The 17,580-nt window shown below is 45.5% G+C and overlaps 1 protein-coding gene across 1 annotated transcript; it reads right to left on the bottom strand.

Annotated features, from left to right (window-relative positions):
• Positions 1-499: 499 nt before the first annotated feature.
• Positions 500-10,578, bottom strand: VSIG8 (V-set and immunoglobulin domain containing 8). The gene is made up of 7 exons (XM_027840106.1): positions 10,078-10,578; positions 5,938-6,113; positions 4,909-5,110; positions 4,057-4,278; positions 2,947-3,066; positions 2,292-2,481; positions 500-1,338 (listed from the first exon to the last, which is right to left on the bottom strand). The coding sequence occupies exons 1-7, from the start codon at positions 10,124-10,126 to the stop codon at positions 1,038-1,040; spliced, it is 1,260 nt and encodes a 419-aa protein (XP_027695907.1). The 5' UTR covers positions 10,127-10,578; the 3' UTR covers positions 500-1,037.
• Positions 10,579-17,580: the final 7,002 nt, after the last annotated feature.

Here is a 17,580-nt window from a genome sequence, read left to right as displayed (position 1 = left end):
AATGAGGTCGTTGGACTAAATAATCTCTAAAATCCCTCCTTTTTAGTTCTAAATAACACCTACAAATTAACTATCTCATCATGGCCTTCTTTTTTTAAATCAGCAATGCCACTGATCCACAGAAAGGTCATTTTTATTGATTGTCGCATGTCCCCAGGGAGATCAGCCCAGCTTAGTGGGCACCTCAGTGCCTTTATTGGTTCCTAGATGCTCTTTGGAGCCAGGCACACCCCTCCCCTTTCTCTCTCCATTCATTTCTGAAACAAAGAGATCCGGAGGAGCAAGTTGAGAATAGTCAGGTGAAGCTTGGGAAGGTAAATTTTACCACCACCCTGCCTCCATTCATCTGATTTTCTGGAAAGGAAAACTCCAAAGGTTGCACTCAATGATATGATGGTGGCCATCAAAGCAGGAGGGAAGATGGGCAAAGCCCTCAGGTCTATCCCTGGGCAATGCCTCCCCCTCCCTATTTCCCTCTAGAAACTAGGACTACCTCAGTACTGAAACTTGTTGTAGCTTCTTTATTGTGCTTAAACTGCTGCCTTTTGGCTCAGAACTCTCAGACACAAAACATCCAGTCGTTTGCCCACCCTGATCCCAAGCCTCCACCCCCACATTGGAGCCCTCTGCCTTAGCTGAGGACACAAGATCTTCCTGCCTCAGCTCCTTCTCTGACACTAAACCTCTTTTTGTCCTCCTTTTCTCTCTTCCTCTCCTTTTCCCTCTGTAGCCATGAAGGTCACAGGATGGAGGGAAGGTTCAAGGGCCATCTCTCTTTCCTTTTTCTCCAAACATCACTCCTAGCTTTTCAGGGTGGGCACAGGCCGTTATTTATTACTACATCCAGGCTGAGGAAATGTCTTCAGCCAGTCAGATGGAGGGCAGGCACAATGAGGTGGGCATCATGGGATCACGTGTCCCCAGCTTTAGGCAAAGAGCCCCAATTCCTCCAATCCCTGATACCCCCAAACAGCAGTCTAGGAGGGGATGCAGTGCCCACCTGGGGAAAGTTGCCACCTGGGTGGCATGGCTGGTGTTTATACCAAATAACCATCCTTGCCCTTCACCTGCCCCTCTCCACAGTCCCCAAGTTCAGCACTCTTGACCTTGACGTAGATGGGAGAGGGGCCTGCTTCGCAGGGGACGCTGATGGAGGTGGCATTGGTAGGTATAACAGCCACCCCACAGGACGCCAAGGGCACATCCTCGGGTCCCGCACAGGGAGCTGCGTACTTTCTGCGCAGCGAGCGGCTGATGTTCTGTGTCGGGTAGCCTAGAAGGTGGGTGATGCTGCCGCCCCGCCCGGTGGCCTTGCACCCGGGTGCCAATGCATCCTCTCTGTGGAAAACAACAGGCAGGAGGTGTGAGCGGGGCTCTTCGGCGGGCATGGCCTGGGCAGAGCCACGGGCTCTTGGAAACCTCTTGTCTTCCCTTGCCACCCCTCCCCTTCCACCCTCTGCCATCCCTCTTTCTCTCTCTCCCCCTCTACCTCTCTCTACCTCCCTCACTCTTCTCCTTCTCTCTCTTGTCCTCCCCCCTTCTGCTTCAGCCTATTCTATTCTTCATCTATCTTTGCCGGTTCCTGAGTATTGGCGACGTCAAGCAATTCCAGAAGTCATCTAGGCCAGCCTCCTGCCTTTATATAGCACTGGCCCCTCCTTCAGTCGAAATGGCCCAAGCATCAAAATCCTCAGAGATTCCTCCACCCATTATACCACAAAATCAGTATTGTGGAAGACATTAAAGATTAGCTAAGGAGGTTATTCTCTGCTTCCCTTCTTTCTTCTAGTCTCATCCCTCACTTTTCTTTTTCTGACCTCTCCTGGAAGGGGATTTGATCCCCTAAGGCACTGCAGTTATCAGTCCTATTAGCATTCTTCTATTTTTATTTCTAGTTCGTTTTTAGTAATAAATTATGATTGTCTTCTTAAATAACCATTTCCAGGGCACCGAAAAATACAGTATAGAGAAGACCTTGATAGACACATGTCCTGCCCTCCAGGAGCTTACAGTCTAAAACAGACAGACAGACAACTGGACAGACGGGGGCAAGGAAAGGAGGGCAGGGGACCAAGGGAAGGGCTAGGAGAAGGTGGGAGAGGTAGGAAAAGAAAAAGAATGAAACCATGCGGCAGGTGGCAGGTCGGCATGCTGTGGTCCCCAAGGCTCCGTGGTAGTGCTGGGCGGGTTTGAGGGATGGGGGTCCCAGCCGTTGGCAGGAGGGGATGAGGAGTGGGGGAGGGCGCCGGGCCCCTCCCTTACAGCAGCATGCAGCATGCATCAGGTTTTACCTGATTTCATTAGCCAAGTCGCAGTCCCTGCTGCCGACCCCGCCTCCGTTGCCGTAACCGAAGATGCCACGGCTGACCCCGCTCCCGCTGCAGCAGCAGCAGACGAGACCCCAGATGCCCAGGCCGAGGCTGGCTAGCAACAACAGGGAGCCCAGCACGGCTCCAATGATCATGCCCACGCGGCGGAAGTCTGTGGGAAGATGTAAATGCCTGTCAGTACTCCCACACCCCCACCCCACACTCATCCCCACCCCACTCCAGAAGTGAAGAGTCCGGCAGGCTGCGGGGATGGAGGAGGAAGAAGCCCGACTGAGACTTTGTCTAGGCTAAACCAAGTGGACTGGGGTGTGAGAGTGATCTTCACGGGGTTTGAGGGGAGGAAAGGTATACAGCACTCAATTAGCCACATTCAAATTAACATGCAAGTGAGTCTAGCATTTGTATGTGTTAGAAAGTGTTCTGTTTTTCCCAGGTGGGCGGAGTTGGACTGAGCCACAAAGGGACAAGTTAGGATTCTATAGGGAAAGCCAACTGAGGCTTACAGATGGAGCCAAGACAGGAATCCCTATCCCTTTCCATCCCTTTTACCTCCCCCTGACCTGCCCCTCCCAGGGAACCTTGCCCCTGTTGATCCCTTCCAGCCCTCTCCACTTACCTGACACCTTTATCTCCACCACACACACACTGTAACCCACATGGTTAGCCACTGTGCACTGATATAGCCCATCGTCTTCCCGAGATATGTCCTTCAGCACCAAGTCCCCATTGGTGAGCCCTGACATAGAGGGAGGATCAGTCAGCTGCAAAGAGGCCAGAGGGCCTTTGGTACAAAGACTTCCCTACCTCTGACTTAGGTAGACCCTGAAGAGGTGGAGCATTGAGGGCTGGGGTGGAGGAGACAGCAGGGAAACACACACACACACACACACAGGTTAAAGGAGAAAGAGATGAGACAAACCTAAACACAAATAGGAAAAAGAAATACGCATAATACACACACACACAGCTTGAGGAAGGGAGATGAGACTAACCTAGACAATGAGAAGAAAAAGGAGAAATGCGCACACACACACACACACACACACATCCTTCAGAGAGAGATAACCTGTCCCTATAATAAGGAGGCTATTGTCCCAACATTTTTGCCACCTTCTACTCCACACAATCCTGATTCTTCAAGGTATCTCCTTCCACAGACTATTCCTCACAGAGACAGACCCTATCTAGGGATCTAACAGACAGATCTTTAAATTGGTTGGATAAGCCCTTTTCCCTTAACACTTACTGCTTGTTTCTGTCCCCATCCTTGTGGAAGGGAACAGTGTCTGTCTCTAAATGATTTCTTAGGCCACAAAGATGCTCCATTAGGACAAGATTCAGGAACCCTTATCCTTTCATTTGAAATTAGACTCTATAAGATCATGGAATTCTGAAAATCAGAATGTCAGAATTGGAAGAGACCTTAAAAACCACCCACTTAAACCATCCTTTACGAATAGGGAAACTAAGGTCCAGACAGTCACTCTTGTAGGTGTCTCCTAGTCTGCCCCTCGATCTTCCACCAGCCCCGTAGTAACCCATCCAGATGTTTGCCCAAGGCACTTCCATACTGTCTAGGCAGTACCCCTGCTGTGGGGTTAGTTCTTCACACAAGGAACTTCATCCTCTCTAAGCAATGCCTCTGAGGATCTTAAGAGTACAGAGGATATCACTAATACCACAGATTTCCCTCCTGCCACCCCACCCCCAACCCCAACCCTCTCACCATGGGTCACAGAGCTGTGGAAGGATTCCTGGTAGGAAAGTTCTGAGTGGTAGTTATTCTGTGAGAGGTAAGAGCTGGCCCGGTAGGGATGGGTGCGTCCGCTGATCTTGGCCCACTTGTAGGAGAGGGGTGGAGTTCCCCCATTAGCAAAACATTTGAGTACCACATCATTCCCGTAGGTCAGGTGCCCCTCAGTCCAGCACATGGGCACCGCAGGCCGAGCTAGAGAGGAAGGGAATGAACAGGAGGTGAGGGTGATTATCATTCAGGTCCCAGGGAGGGGTTTAGGATGGATAGCAAAGACAAATACACAAACAATATTCTTAGGTCTATAGCCACCTAGAAAAACAAACCCCACCATAAACAGAGCCATCATCGCTTATCTATGGTGTGTAGTAAAACTATGAGGTAAGGGTTGACTTTGGCATCTAAAGGACCTTGTGAGATCATGTGGGCAGCTAGATGTCAAAGTGAATAGAGTACTGGGCCTGTAGTCAGGAATACCTGAATTCAAATCCAGCCTCAAACACTTACTAGGTATGTGACCCTGGGCAGTTTGCCTCAGTTTTCTTATCTGTAAAATGAGCTGGAAAAGGAAATGGCAAACCACTCCAGCATCTTTGCCAAGAAAACCCCAAATGGGATCAGATATGAGTGAAAATGAGTGAACAACAAAAATAAGATCATCTAGTCCAACCACCCAATTTTACAGGTAAGGAAACTGAGGTCCAGAGAAGTGCCCAAAGTCACACTGTTAATAAGTGACAAAGCTTGGATTTGAACCCAGGTCCACTGATCGCAAATTCTAAATGCTAGTTCCATTAGTCACATTGACCTCCCATCCACATGTACCTTGGACAGTAACAATGACTCTTCGGGTGGCCATGGTGGTCTTCTTAACCCTGCACTCATAGGTGGCTGTGTCAGAGACCTGCAAGTTCATTAAGTTGATGGAGGCATCGTACTGACTGGGGTCCTGAGCCGCAAATCGGACCCTCTGCTGAAGATGGGGGAGGCTGCCCTGGTTGATCCTCTTGTCCTGATAACTGAGGAACTGTGGAGAAAAGATAAGGGGGAGGAAGAGAGAGGAAAAAGAGGAAGACGGGGATTACCCACACAGGCAAGGGGGGGGGGGGGGGGAGACTCCCCAGGTGTGAAACATTGTATTTAATGTCAGATTTTCTGACATGTTTATTTTTTTTCTCTTCCTCTTCAAAGAAAATCCTTTATTCTAAGGGATGGCTCTCTAGAAAGGGGAGGAGAAGGGATATGAATGTAAAGACAAAAGTTATTAATGAAAACACAAACTTTTAAAACATAAAAGTCAAATATCCAGAAGGTCAATTTTTGTTTTTTAGAGGAGAGAAGTGAGGTGGGTCAAGGTGGGTCTCCCTAAGCATCCCATATTTCACCTCATTCTGGCCTTCAATTTCTTCCTCTATAAAATGGTCATGGGAAAGCCAGCTTGTCCTCAACAGAAATTTGTGAGAATCAAATGAGATAATAGATAGGAAAAGGATTTGAAAAGTAAGAGGTTTACATGGGAGCTCCTTGAGGAAAAGAACCCTTCTTCCTCTGAGTTTCCCTCTGTCCCCTAGCACAGAGCTCTGTACCTTGGGGTGGGAGGTGCAGCACTTCCGATGGCAGTATGAGAGGGACTAGCTTGGAATCAGGATTATTGGACTCTTTTTCCAGTTCCAACATCTTTGTATGCACTTAGAGCCTTGTTTAGCTTCCCTCTGCTTCAATTTTAAAGTATACAAATTTTTCTACCCATTCCCATTCCCAGGAAAAAAAAGAAAAAACATTGTAGAAATGTAGGGTGAGGGTCCTAGGGCCAAGAGGAGAATGACTAGAGACTTCCATGTCCAGGGCACTTACCACATTCTCGCGGTGTGTAGGGTCTGAGTTGACCTGCATCCATTCAATGTCCAATCCGTTGGGACCATAGTCCTCAGGGTCCAGCATGTAGGGGCAGCCAAGCCGAACATTATCACCTTCAGCCAGATACAGGACTTCCTGTCCATCCCCGTTTATCCGCACAGCGGACAGCAGTGCTGGGGTAAAGAAGTATGTATGATGGAGAGGAAGAGGGAGAAGGCAATATGGGGACAGAGGGAGAGAAGGAGTAGAGGCCAAGATGTGAACTGGAGTCACAGGCGTCTCTCTGTTAATTTCTAATTAAATAGAGGGTTCTGACACAGCCCTCAAACCTCAAATCAGGAGCCAAGAAAAAGGGGAGGGAGACAGAATTGGTGTCAAGGGATCCTGAAAAACTTTGTGTGTATGACTGAGTATGACTATACAGTTAAGCATATTTATGTGTGCTTGTGAGTATTATGTATAGGCATGTGATTGTGCATGTATGCACCATTGTATGTATATGCTATCTCTATTTGTGGTTTTGTGCATGCTACTGGATGTAGGTGGTTGTATATCTCTTTGTGACTATGTACATGTGCATGTACATTGTGGTTGAATGTCTATCTGTGGCTGTGTTTGTGGCTTTGTGTATGTATTCAGGATTTTTTTTTATATCTGTAATTGTATCAAACCGTAATTATATCTGTAATTTATATCTGTAACTGTAATAGTTATATGTTTTGGGTGGTTGTATGTGTATGTAACTGGATGTGAACATGGGATTGTATACACAGGTGTCAAGATAAATAAACAGTAGCTGTTAACCACAGGAGTGGGAGACCTGGGCTACCCAAGCTTAATCGCATTTAAGTCTTCTCTCTGGGTGCAATAAGGCTTTCTCATGCCTAAGGCAGGTGAATAGGTAAGATGGTCTCTTCCGGGCTGTGTGTGTTGTTATTGTTGTTGTTGTTGTTGTATCAGTATAAATCTGTGTGTGATCCATGTGTCAATGGATGTGCCCATATGTGAGGGATAGACTGTGCTTCCTCCTATAGGGATGCCAATGTTTGTGTGTATTGGGGCAGCTGCCTCTCCTTGCTCATTCTATCTCATGCAGCCCCAGTCCTGCCCTGCCCTGCCCTGCCCCAGCCCTTGCCCCTGCTGAGTCAGGGAGAAGGAGGGAGCCAAGCCTTCCTGCAGGCCCCTCCCTGGGCCCAGCCTGGCCTGGGCATTTACATTGCCACATACAGTCCTGGGTGGCCCTGGACTTTATGGGCTTCCTGAGCCAACTGCCCCAGGGTGGGGAGCAGGGATTTCTGGAAGTAAAAGACAGTTTTACTGTCTTCTTCCCTCCCTTAATGCCCTAGGCAAAAGCCTACCTCAACCAGTTGGACAGACTCACCCCAAAGGATTGGGAGAGAGAAGGAGAACAGCAGGTACATGGGCAGAGATGAGGCCAGGGGCCCCAACTTCCCCTTCCAGGTCTCATTCCTCCCCGCTCCATTCCACCCCACTTTCCAAAACCCTCCCTCCCTTTCCTGTCCCCTCTGCTCTCTGGTTGGGTTTATTGCTGTGACTCCTCTTTCCCAATCAGTTAGTCAATCAAAAAGTGTTCATTGAGTACCTATTATGTGCTCAGCACTGAGCACCATCCCTTTGTCTCCTCCAGTCTTGCTTGATCTCTCCCAGTCACAGACATAGACATAAACATACACACACACACACACACACACACACACACACACACACACAATACATGAAACAGACTGGGTCTGGCTAGTTGTGAAGGGCCAGTAGAATCAGTTCCCATACCAAGCTGTGTGACTTCTTTCTGAGACTCAGTTTTCTCCTCAGCAATCTTAGGAATGATTCAATGATCTCTAAGGTCCCTTCCCAGATCTAAATGCTGTGGATTCTAAGGTCACTAAACTAGAACTTCTGAATCAAACCTGAGAGTACAGTCTCCACCCACCTGATTCGACAACCTCCCAGTCTCTCCTAAGAATCTTGGGGAAGCCCGGAGATAGAGTTCCAGCCTAGGGGCCCAGGATTCCTCACCCCCCAACCAAGGGAGCAGGAAAATCAGCTAGAGTGCTAACGGGATCAGGTTGCCTCTTCCCAGCCCTGGCCTGGGGAAAACATATTGGAGATAAGGATCCAGATGCAATCTCCATGGTTCCTCAGGCATTGGGAGGCCTGACAGACACAGGTGAGTGACAGACATCTATCTGCATGGCAAAGTCTCCACCCTAGGGAAGGGCTTGCCTTAGCAGTGCTTGGGATCCAATGGCGTCGTTTTCTCTTCAGCCTCTGGGCTGCCAGGGACAGTCAGGGAAGCAAAGGAAAGAAGAGGCTGAGTCCCAGGTGGGAGACAGGGGACAGGAGTCTGGAGTTTGGGGAGGGAACAGGGAGAGGAGAGAGTGGAACTGGAAACAAATGAAAAATAACCTCATCCCTCGCCTCCATTCAAGGAGGCATCTCACTCATCCCAGACTGAGGATACCCTCTCCTGTATTTGAAGATACCCCACAGCTGCCTCTCAAAATTCCTGAAAATCCTCCATGCACCCTCAGGTGTTAGCATCCTCGTGTCTCACCCCAATCTCTGCTGCTACAGGGTAAGAGGACCAGAGGACCAGACCTCAGAAAGGGATGGGAAAAGGACAAGATGTTCAGAGAGTGTATCTTACAGGATCACAGGGTTTAGAGGTAAAAAGGCCCTTGCCTATCATCTAATCCAACCCCACTAATTTTATTGGAGAGAACTGAGGCCCAGAAAGAAGTGACTTGCCCGTGGCAACAGATCTAGTGTCCAGCTGAATTCTGAACCCAAAGCTTCTGACTGAAAGTCTAACACTTCAGAGAGAAAGGGGAGAGAAGTAGAGAAAGGAATGAAGGAGGAAGGGCTGTTGTAATAGGCAAGAAAGTTGGAGTTGGGAAAAGGAGCAGATGGGGAGAAACAGAGTGAGTTGAGTCAGTCAGGGGAGCAGGCTGGGGGAGAAGAATGTGCAGGCATCCTAGAGGGCAAAGATTTGGCATAAAAGGGACAAGGAACAAGAACTGGGAGTGATGGCAGAAAAGTGGATAGAGAGCTGGTGTAAGGAGCAAAGGAATCTTCCACTAAACCTTGAAGATCACCCAAGGTCTCCTGGGTGATCCTGTCCCCAGGAATAGGCAGCATCATAAAAGCTAGCTTTCCTAAGCTTTGAAATCTATGCCTTATTTTTCTCTTGGTTAGTTGCTTCTAGCCCTACATCTCTGAGAGAAGAGAATGGAGCTTCCCAGAAAAGGGTAGTGAGTCTATTTAGCCCTAATCTGTCACCTCCCACCACCCCCAGATACATAGCTTCACACATGGAAATGTTTTCAGTACAGTACCCATCTAACCTGGAACTCCCAAATAACCAAATGAAACTTCACACAAGCAAAAGGATAAAAATCAAATTTACTCTCTCCTCCCCACTCTCATCTTAGATGTCACTTGGACAGAGTCCCCAGGAAAATAGCTACAAACTGGAATGACCTCCAGGCCCAGCCATGGAAGGATGGGAACCTGGATGTCCTTCCCTAAAAGGAATCTCAATGTGAGTAGGTATGGAAGCAAGAAGCTTCCTCTGTAGGATTGGAACAAAATAGGGAGCCTCAGTCCAGATGCCAGACTGGTCTTTTTGCTGCCTGACCCCCAGAGGGCAAGAATGGGAGAAGCTCAATCCTGAATTTACACCTACCATTCCCTCCCCAGACCATGGAGTCTTCCAAGGTCATAGACTGTTTGCCAACTCTCTGTGAAAGGAATGAAGAGACAAGAAAGATATATACAAAATGGAGCAAAAGACCATCCAAGGAGAATCAAATCCTTTCTCTGGGTCCTCACCGAATACCATTTTTTGCACAAGAACCCTTCACTTAGACTCTTCGAAATACTTCCAGCTGGATAGCTCCCAGACAGAGTTCAGCCCAGTTCAAACACATGCACACACATGAAGCCTAATACCCAGAGTTGAAAACACCCAAGGAGGGAGATCAACTCTAGCAAGCAGCTTTGAGGAGAGAACCAACCTCCTAAGATACCTGACTCTCAAAGAATTCCCTGAGATGCCCTTTGCTACAAGTTCCTTCCTGTCTTCTCTGGGTGCTGGAGAACCCCCAGACCCTGTACCTGGGCTTAAGCACATCAGCAGTAGATGGAATGCTCCTCGACCTCCCATCTCTCCTGGGTAGAAGTCTCCACCTTTAGCAGGATAGCTCCTCAGGGCTGGTGGTGGCGGGGCACAGTGATGGTGGTGATGGTAGCAGGATGTGTATAGGGGTGGAGGGAATGGCGAGATGGGAGACGGTGAGCCCAGACACTGCCTGGGGTAGGCAGGGAAGGTTCAGCAAGTGACCTGCCTAGCAGCCAGCCAGAGTTATTTCAATGGGAGGGAGGGGGCCAGCTCCCCACCTTGGGGAGGAGTCACAGGAGCTCTAATTAGCAGGGTGACAGGATGGCCTACCCAGGCATTACCCAGCCCTCACCCAAGCTCTTCCCCATCCTGAGAGTGACACAGGGCGGGCAACGGGACTAATAATTAGGCACTTGATAAACCTCCATTTCCTTCTGGCCCCATCCCTGAGGGTGACAATAGTCGCCCCAGTTTACAGCGTCCACTGAGCTCCCCTCACCACTCATTTGCTGAAGGGGAACAGGAAAGAGGAAATGGAAACATTGGGGAGGGAAGGGTAAAGGAGCAGAGTGCTGATGTCAAAGCTCCTCCTCCAAACACAAGACTTTAGGGGTTAAGATAGAAGGAGTACAAGCATCTACTGCTCCCCCCCCCTACTCCTAACAGTCTCAATGTCCTTCGACCTCATCTGGTTGGCCCCTTCTAGTTCCCTTTCTCTCTCTACTTTACTCTTTGTGTGTATATAGGGGAGGGGGTGGGGAATAGGAGAGGAGACCATCCAATCCTACAGGTATTCCAAAAGTAAAAAGATTTCTTGTCCCTGACTCTCCTTCATGGTTCCAGGTGCAAGGTAGTATCAATCATGAAGGAATATTAGAGGTTGAAGAAAGTGCTTCATTCTTGTGTCCTGGGAGCTCTAGACAAGGGCCAAATATTTTTGAAAGGTATCCAGGAATACCTAGCCCAACATCCCCCTCAAGCCCTCTGTTGTGTCAAAGACATTTGAGCCTCTCAGGGAGGGAAAGGGCGTGGATATCACAAGGGTCTCCATCTGACCCAGTTAGTTCCCCTTCCCTGGACAGAGCTAAGGCTTAGGATGGGAGCTGGGAAGGAGGGAGTGAATGAAAGGATCACCAGTAATGAGAGGGAAACAGACTCATTCCATCCCCCTCTTAAGTCAAGGGCTCAGTGGCCTTGCCTGAGAATAGACAAAGCCCCTGTGCACTAAGGGTAAGATATTTGCTATGTGGGTGGGGAGGGGCAGGAAGAGGGAGCAGAGAACAGAGGAGCTGTCCATCCCACCACCATTACCACCCCTTCCACACACTGGGGGACAAGATAGAAACTGGTTTTTTGAGACCTGAGAGACCAGGGACAGGGGTGTGGGTAAGGGCATGAGGTCCAAGGACAGCATGGGTGAGGGAATAGTTGTGTCTATAAGAGTGTGAGGAGGAGGGAAGGGCACCTGAGGAGTGCGTGTGGATGTGTGTGTGTGTGTGTGTGTGTGAATCTTTATGCTGTGTGTGTTACTCTATGAACATAGGTAATACATGAATATGATTAAGTGTGAGATAAGGAATGTAATGAAAAAAGATGTTCAGGTCATTTCTTCATTTGGGGGATATATATAAGTGTATATGTGCATAAGGAATGTTGTTAGTATGTCAATGTGTGAAAGATGGTATATATGTATATATGGCAGGGAAGGGGATATAAAGGGGTTCATGTTCCAACATAGGAGATGCTCTAGGGAACTCACAACCTCCCCAAGATCACCAGAGTTTTGGGATAAATTCGATCCCAGACAGCAAGGCCAGTTTTATAGTGATTCTGGAAGATAACTCTAGTTGGAGCAATGACTTAGGAACTTCTTCCCCCTAGAACCCCCTGATCCACTCCACAGAAGGTAGCATATATTATAAGGCCTCTCAGTTCAGGGATCTAGTTATGCATTCTCCTTCCTACCAGTGTAGATTGTTCAAGGGGGCCACCAGATATTTCCCATGTGCGCCTTAAAGAGCAAAGAAGAGTGAGGTTAGGGACAGCTCACTGGCTGAGAAAGTGGAAGGAGACACAAGAAAGGGAATCATGGGTTTCTGAGGCAGTCTTGGTTGGGGGTAGTAAAGAAGTTTAGAGACACAAAGAAAGGCAGGGAATCCTTGGTTCTCAATTCCCTCCCCTATTATCCCAATAATAACAGGGATTTCTAGGGCCCACAAAGCATCCACAATTGATTTCCTTATTTATTCAAGAATTTATGGGATTTTTTTTCCTGTGCCCTCCTTTGGTCTGATCTTACCAGAGAGCATGTATCATTATCTACCTTTTACCACCCGGAATTCATCCTGGGTCATATACTTAGGTGCTGTCTGATTTGACGGCTTTCTGGCTTTCAGCCCAGGGTGAGTCTGTGAATGGGAGTTGTGGATCACAGGAACTGCTAGGCAATTCCAATGGTGATCAAGGTGTAAGATCAAGATCAAGATTGGGGAAGGTAGGGCAAGGAAGAAATTTGTAGAGAAAAGCAGGAGTTGTGGTCACCATTAAGTTTAGGGTTGGAATTAAGGTTTAACCTTGGAACCAAGGTGACAATTGATTGAGACTTATTGCTGGAGTTGAAATTAAGGTTTGAATTAGAGTTAGGAATGAGATTGAAGCTGGGATCAGAATTGCAGGTAAGACTGTGACTGGATATGAAGTCAGTGGATCTGCCATTCGATAGCAAAGTGGTATGACCTTGGGCAAGCCTCTCTGCTTCTGTGGACCCCAGTTTCCTTACCTTTAAAACAAGGGAGTTACACTGTATAAGGTCCCTTCAGTTCTAAATCCTCTGACCTAGGTAATTATGTTCACATATTAGTTATACTCTCCTATAACTTTTAACCACTGTGCCCTAGGGACTTCAACATACCTCAGAGACTAATCCTAAAGCTTTACTTAATGCATGGAAAGCAATGTACAAAGTGAGCTGGGAAGATGCAGAGAAGTAGAACCAATAGCTGGAGCAATGACTTCTGGTGAGGTGATGATTTTATAGTTGGACCCAGATGATTGGAAGATTGGGGGGGGGGTCTTGGAAATTGGGAATCTGTATGGGTAGCTTATAGAGGCTTGGGGATCAGATTTGCAGCTGCCTCAAAGCTGGGAGGGATAGCTAACATGCTGAGTGACAGGAGCATCCAAAAAGATTTCCACAGGCTAATAAAATGAAATACAATGGGGATAAATGTAAAATCCTACACTTGATTTCAAGGAATCAACTACACAAAGATAGCATGGAGATACAGTTGAAAGTAAATTGTTTATGTGAAAAAGATTCAATTCAATTCAATAAACATTAATTGAGCATCCACTATGCACAAGACACTGTGCAAGGGAGGCACAAAGACTAAAAAGAAACAGTTCCTACCCTCAAGGAGCTTCCATTCAAGTGGGAGAGGGAGAACAATATGTACAAAGATAAGTAGTTATAAAAATAATTTTGACTGGGGAAATCTCTAACAACTGGGTGAAACAAGAAAGACTTCAGCTAGGAGATGGTACCTCAGCTAAGACTTAAAGAAGCAATAGTTAAAGAAGAGGCTCCTAGTCAAGGGAGCAGCCTCTGCAAAGGCATTGAGGGGTGGGAGATGCTCGGTCAAGGAACAACAAGCAAGTCAGTTTGACTGGAACATAGATTGAAGAGAAGTAATGTGCAGTAAGCCTAGAAAGGAAACCTGGAGTTACAGTGTGATGGATTTTAAGTGCTAGTCTGAGGAGTTCATATTTTTCTCTTGAAGCAATAGGGAGTCACATAAGGTTCTTGAGCAGCAGAGTGAAATGGCTTTTCCCTTAAGAAGATATTTTGGCAGTTGGGTGATAGATTGAAGTTTTAAAAGATTGGAGGGGGGGAGACCAATTAGGATAATATTATAATAGCCCACCCAAGAAGTGATGAGGGCATGAAGTGGGGTGGTGGTAGCTGTTTGAGTGGAGAGATAGAACAGATGTGACTTGTTGTGGCAGTTGAATTTCTATGACTTAGAAACTCATCTGATGTGGGATGTAAGAAAGGGTAAAGAGGTGAATGTGGCATTGAAGTTTTGAACTTAAGTGACTGGAAAGATGGTGGGGCCTTAGGCAGAAATAGGAGAATTCAGAAGAGGGGATGGGTTAGTGGAAAGATTGGGGGAGAGGGGGGACACCAGATCTGTGATTTTATTGATGTGAGGGAACACCAATGAGGAAATTCTCATTTCTAGTGTAGATCTACAATTGACAGCCTTAAACCAGAGGTTCTTAAACTTTTTGTATGTCATGGACCCCTTTTTCAGTCTATCAAAGTCTATGCTATGCTCAGAATAATGTTTTAAATAATTGAAGGAAAGAATAAATTTCTGATGGAGGATAGTGCAAACAAAGATGAAAGGTTTTTTTCCCCATCTAATTTCATAGACATCCTGAAATCTATTCACAAACCACATGGGGTCTAAATTAAAAGAACTCCTACCTTAGAGAACAGTCTATAGCACTGAGAAATTAAGTAACTAGTCCAGGGTCACACAGTCAAGAGCTGAGACTTGAATCCAGATCTTACTGACTCCAAGGTTGCATTGACTCTTCCTGACTCCACTATACCATATGACCTCTCAGGTAAGAGTTAATAGGGAATATTTAGCAGAACAAGAGTTCCATAATTGCTAATAGTAGGACATAGTAGCATACAAAAACAAATACTAAGTGGACCTTAAGCTGCATTGTGAAGAATGGTATCCAGAAGGGTCCTGTTGACAGTTTATGACTGCCTTCTGAGGGCCAGTCTTCCTAAGAACAAGGAGATTCATCATCATAGACTGTTTGATGAATTCGATGACGAATTGTTTGGCCATGGCAAACCAGGAAATAAAGGATGATGTACTTAGTCCCATGCAATTCTTCTATTTCTACAGTAATGATGGCTAAAAGGCAAAGAAATGGGCAAAAGGTGCTAAGAATCCATTTTTAAGTCATCTATAAACACTAAATGTGACTCTTGCCCAATGACCAATTCAACATACCTTTGGAGAAACTGAATTGGATCAATATTGGCATTCATGCTATAAGTGACACTAGATGAGAAGAGGAAGCTAAAAAGATGAAATGAAAGGATGGCTCACAGGCTTTTCTGGTTGAAGCAAAGAAAGGAGTCAGAGGAGTTGGCTTTATCATGTACCCAAAGGCAAAAGGAACATCATCTCATGGGACATTTGGTCATCTTGTATTGCATGACTCCTGATGAGTATTTGGGGAAACACCCTATGAAGATAATTGTAGCTTCTTTACCAGCCTCTGCTGCAGAGGACAAGAAGGTAAAAGCATTTCAGTGAAGAACTCAATACATATTTTAAAACTCTGTAACTTTGATGCACAAGTGGACATGGAGTAGAGAATGGTGACATATGCTGGAAAATAGGACTCAGGATTAATAGAAGAAAGAAATCAAAAGTTTGTATATTACACAAAAGCCTCATGTCTACAGAACATGAATTCTTTCTTTAATATAAATACAAATTAATTGGATGGGAGTAGAGGGGGAGGCAGTAGTAACTAAAGAAGGGGGTCAAAAAAGACCTGATGTAGAAGGTAGCACTTGAGCTGAACTTTGAATGGGGCTGGTGGTTCCCAAGGTGGAAGGTAAAAGAGGAAGCACATTCCGAGGGGGGGGGGCAGTGTAGAGAGCTCTCAACCCAGAAAAGGCACAGAGATGGGACATGAGATGGTATGTACAGGGAATAACAGGTAGGATGATTTAGTTGTAATGTAGAGTGTATGAAGAGGAGAAATGTGCAATAGGTCTGTAAACATGAGCCAAAACCAGATTGAGAAGGGCTTTAACTTGTCAATATATTTAAGAAAAAGAGAAAGGAAGGGAGGGAGGAAGGAAGGAAGGAAGGAAGGAAGAAATTTTTTGTAGCCAAGTAAAGGTATAAAACACACGATCACCATTTTTAAACACCCATCATGTCCCCAGGGCACAATTCTAACCTTAGATTTTTCTATCACTTAGAGATAAAATGCCATATGACCTATTCAAATACTAAACAAAATTCACTTCTACTGGCTCCTGCTAATGCCAAAGAAATTGAGTAATAAGGAAAATCAAAAAGGTACATTCTTTCTATGTAATTCTGAAGGGCTTAATTATAAGACTCCTCCCTGCCTCCCCCTCCCATTCACTTAAAAGTTTTATTGATGCCTTTTATTTTTGCATCACAATTATTTCTGAATCTCTTTCTTATCCTCCCACTGAGCCTTCCCCTATGACAGAAAAAAAATTATCTATCTATCTATCTATCTATATATCATCTATATATCTATATATCTATATCTATATCTATGTCTATATAGATATATAGATATATATAAGCAAAACCAACAAACATGTAGACTAGGTCTAACATCAGCTATGATATTCCACACCCAAGTATAGTCATTATTTTTCCCAATAGAAAGTAAGCTCCTTGAAGGCAGGGACTTTTGTTATCTTTGTATTGGCTGGTATATATTAGGGCTTAATAAATGCTTGCTGATTGATTGTTTGAAGAAGAATCAGGAGGACTTGGATATGACAAGCCCTGGATAACATCAGAAAAATTAAATTGTATCCTAAATTTCCAAACTGATGATAGACAACACTGGTTGCTAGACGGCATAGTGAACATAATGCTAGATGGAGTTAGGAAGACCTGAGTTTGAACCTTGCCTCACTTATTAGAAGTGTGATCCTAAGCAAGTCACTAATCCTCAGCTTCACGATCTACAAAATGGAGATAATATTAGTACCTCTCTCTTTGGGTTGTTGTAAAGATTAAAGGAGATAATATATTTAAAACACTTTGCAAGCTGTAACATGCTATAGAAACATTTGATATTCTTATCATTATTTGGAATAGAAATTCAATTGTGAAATCTAATAAAGGAAGGTGGTAGATTATGAACAGTATCACACCATACAATGATGAGCAGTGGAGAAGAAACAGATTTACAGAAAATTTGGTGAGAAACCCAATTAAATCAGCTTATACTAAGTAAGTGATTAAAAAAAAGTGAAAAATATTAAAGAGATATAAAGACTTCCACAAGGAGCTATTTTCTCCCATAATGATGGTGAAAACACTGTGTTTAGACTGTAACATTACAGTTGTACCACATAAGGGAGTAGAAATGGCACCAAATGAAACAAAAATTAAAAAAGCAGATGGACTAGACTAATTATATATAGAGTCATTCAGTCAATATACATTCATTAACTGCCTACTATGTGCTAGATGCTGTGCTAAGTGCTGGGGAGAAGAAGAAGAAGAAGAAGAAGAAGAAGAAGAAGAAGAAAGTCTCTACTCTCAAGAAGTCTAATGGGGAAAATAATGTGCAAGCAGCTGTGTACAAACAAGATATGCACAAGATAAGTTTGAAATCATCTCGGGGCAAGCCACTATGATTAAAGAGGACTGGAAAAGATTTCTTGTACAAGGTTAAACTTT

Source organism: Vombatus ursinus, unplaced genomic scaffold (genome assembly GCF_900497805.2).
Source record: "Vombatus ursinus unplaced genomic scaffold, bare-nosed wombat genome assembly UNPS02014838.1, whole genome shotgun sequence".
Classification (NCBI taxonomy): Eukaryota; Metazoa; Chordata; class Mammalia; order Diprotodontia; family Vombatidae; genus Vombatus; species Vombatus ursinus.
Note: the sequence above shows the minus strand (reverse complement) of the source record. Positions and strands in the feature narration are given on the sequence as shown.

Coding starts and splice junctions, on each gene's coding strand:
- VSIG8 (XM_027840106.1), bottom strand. CDS start 10,126: ATGGGAGGTCGAGGAGCATTCCATCTACTGCTGATGTGCTTAAGCCCA. Junction 3,067..4,056: donor CCACAGCTCTGTGACCCATG/GTGAGAGGGTTG, acceptor CCTCTATGTCAG/GGCTCACCAATGGGGACTTG. Junction 1,339..2,291: donor GACTTGGCTAATGAAATCAG/GTAAAACCTGAT, acceptor TGTTTTCCACAG/AGAGGATGCATTGGCACCCG.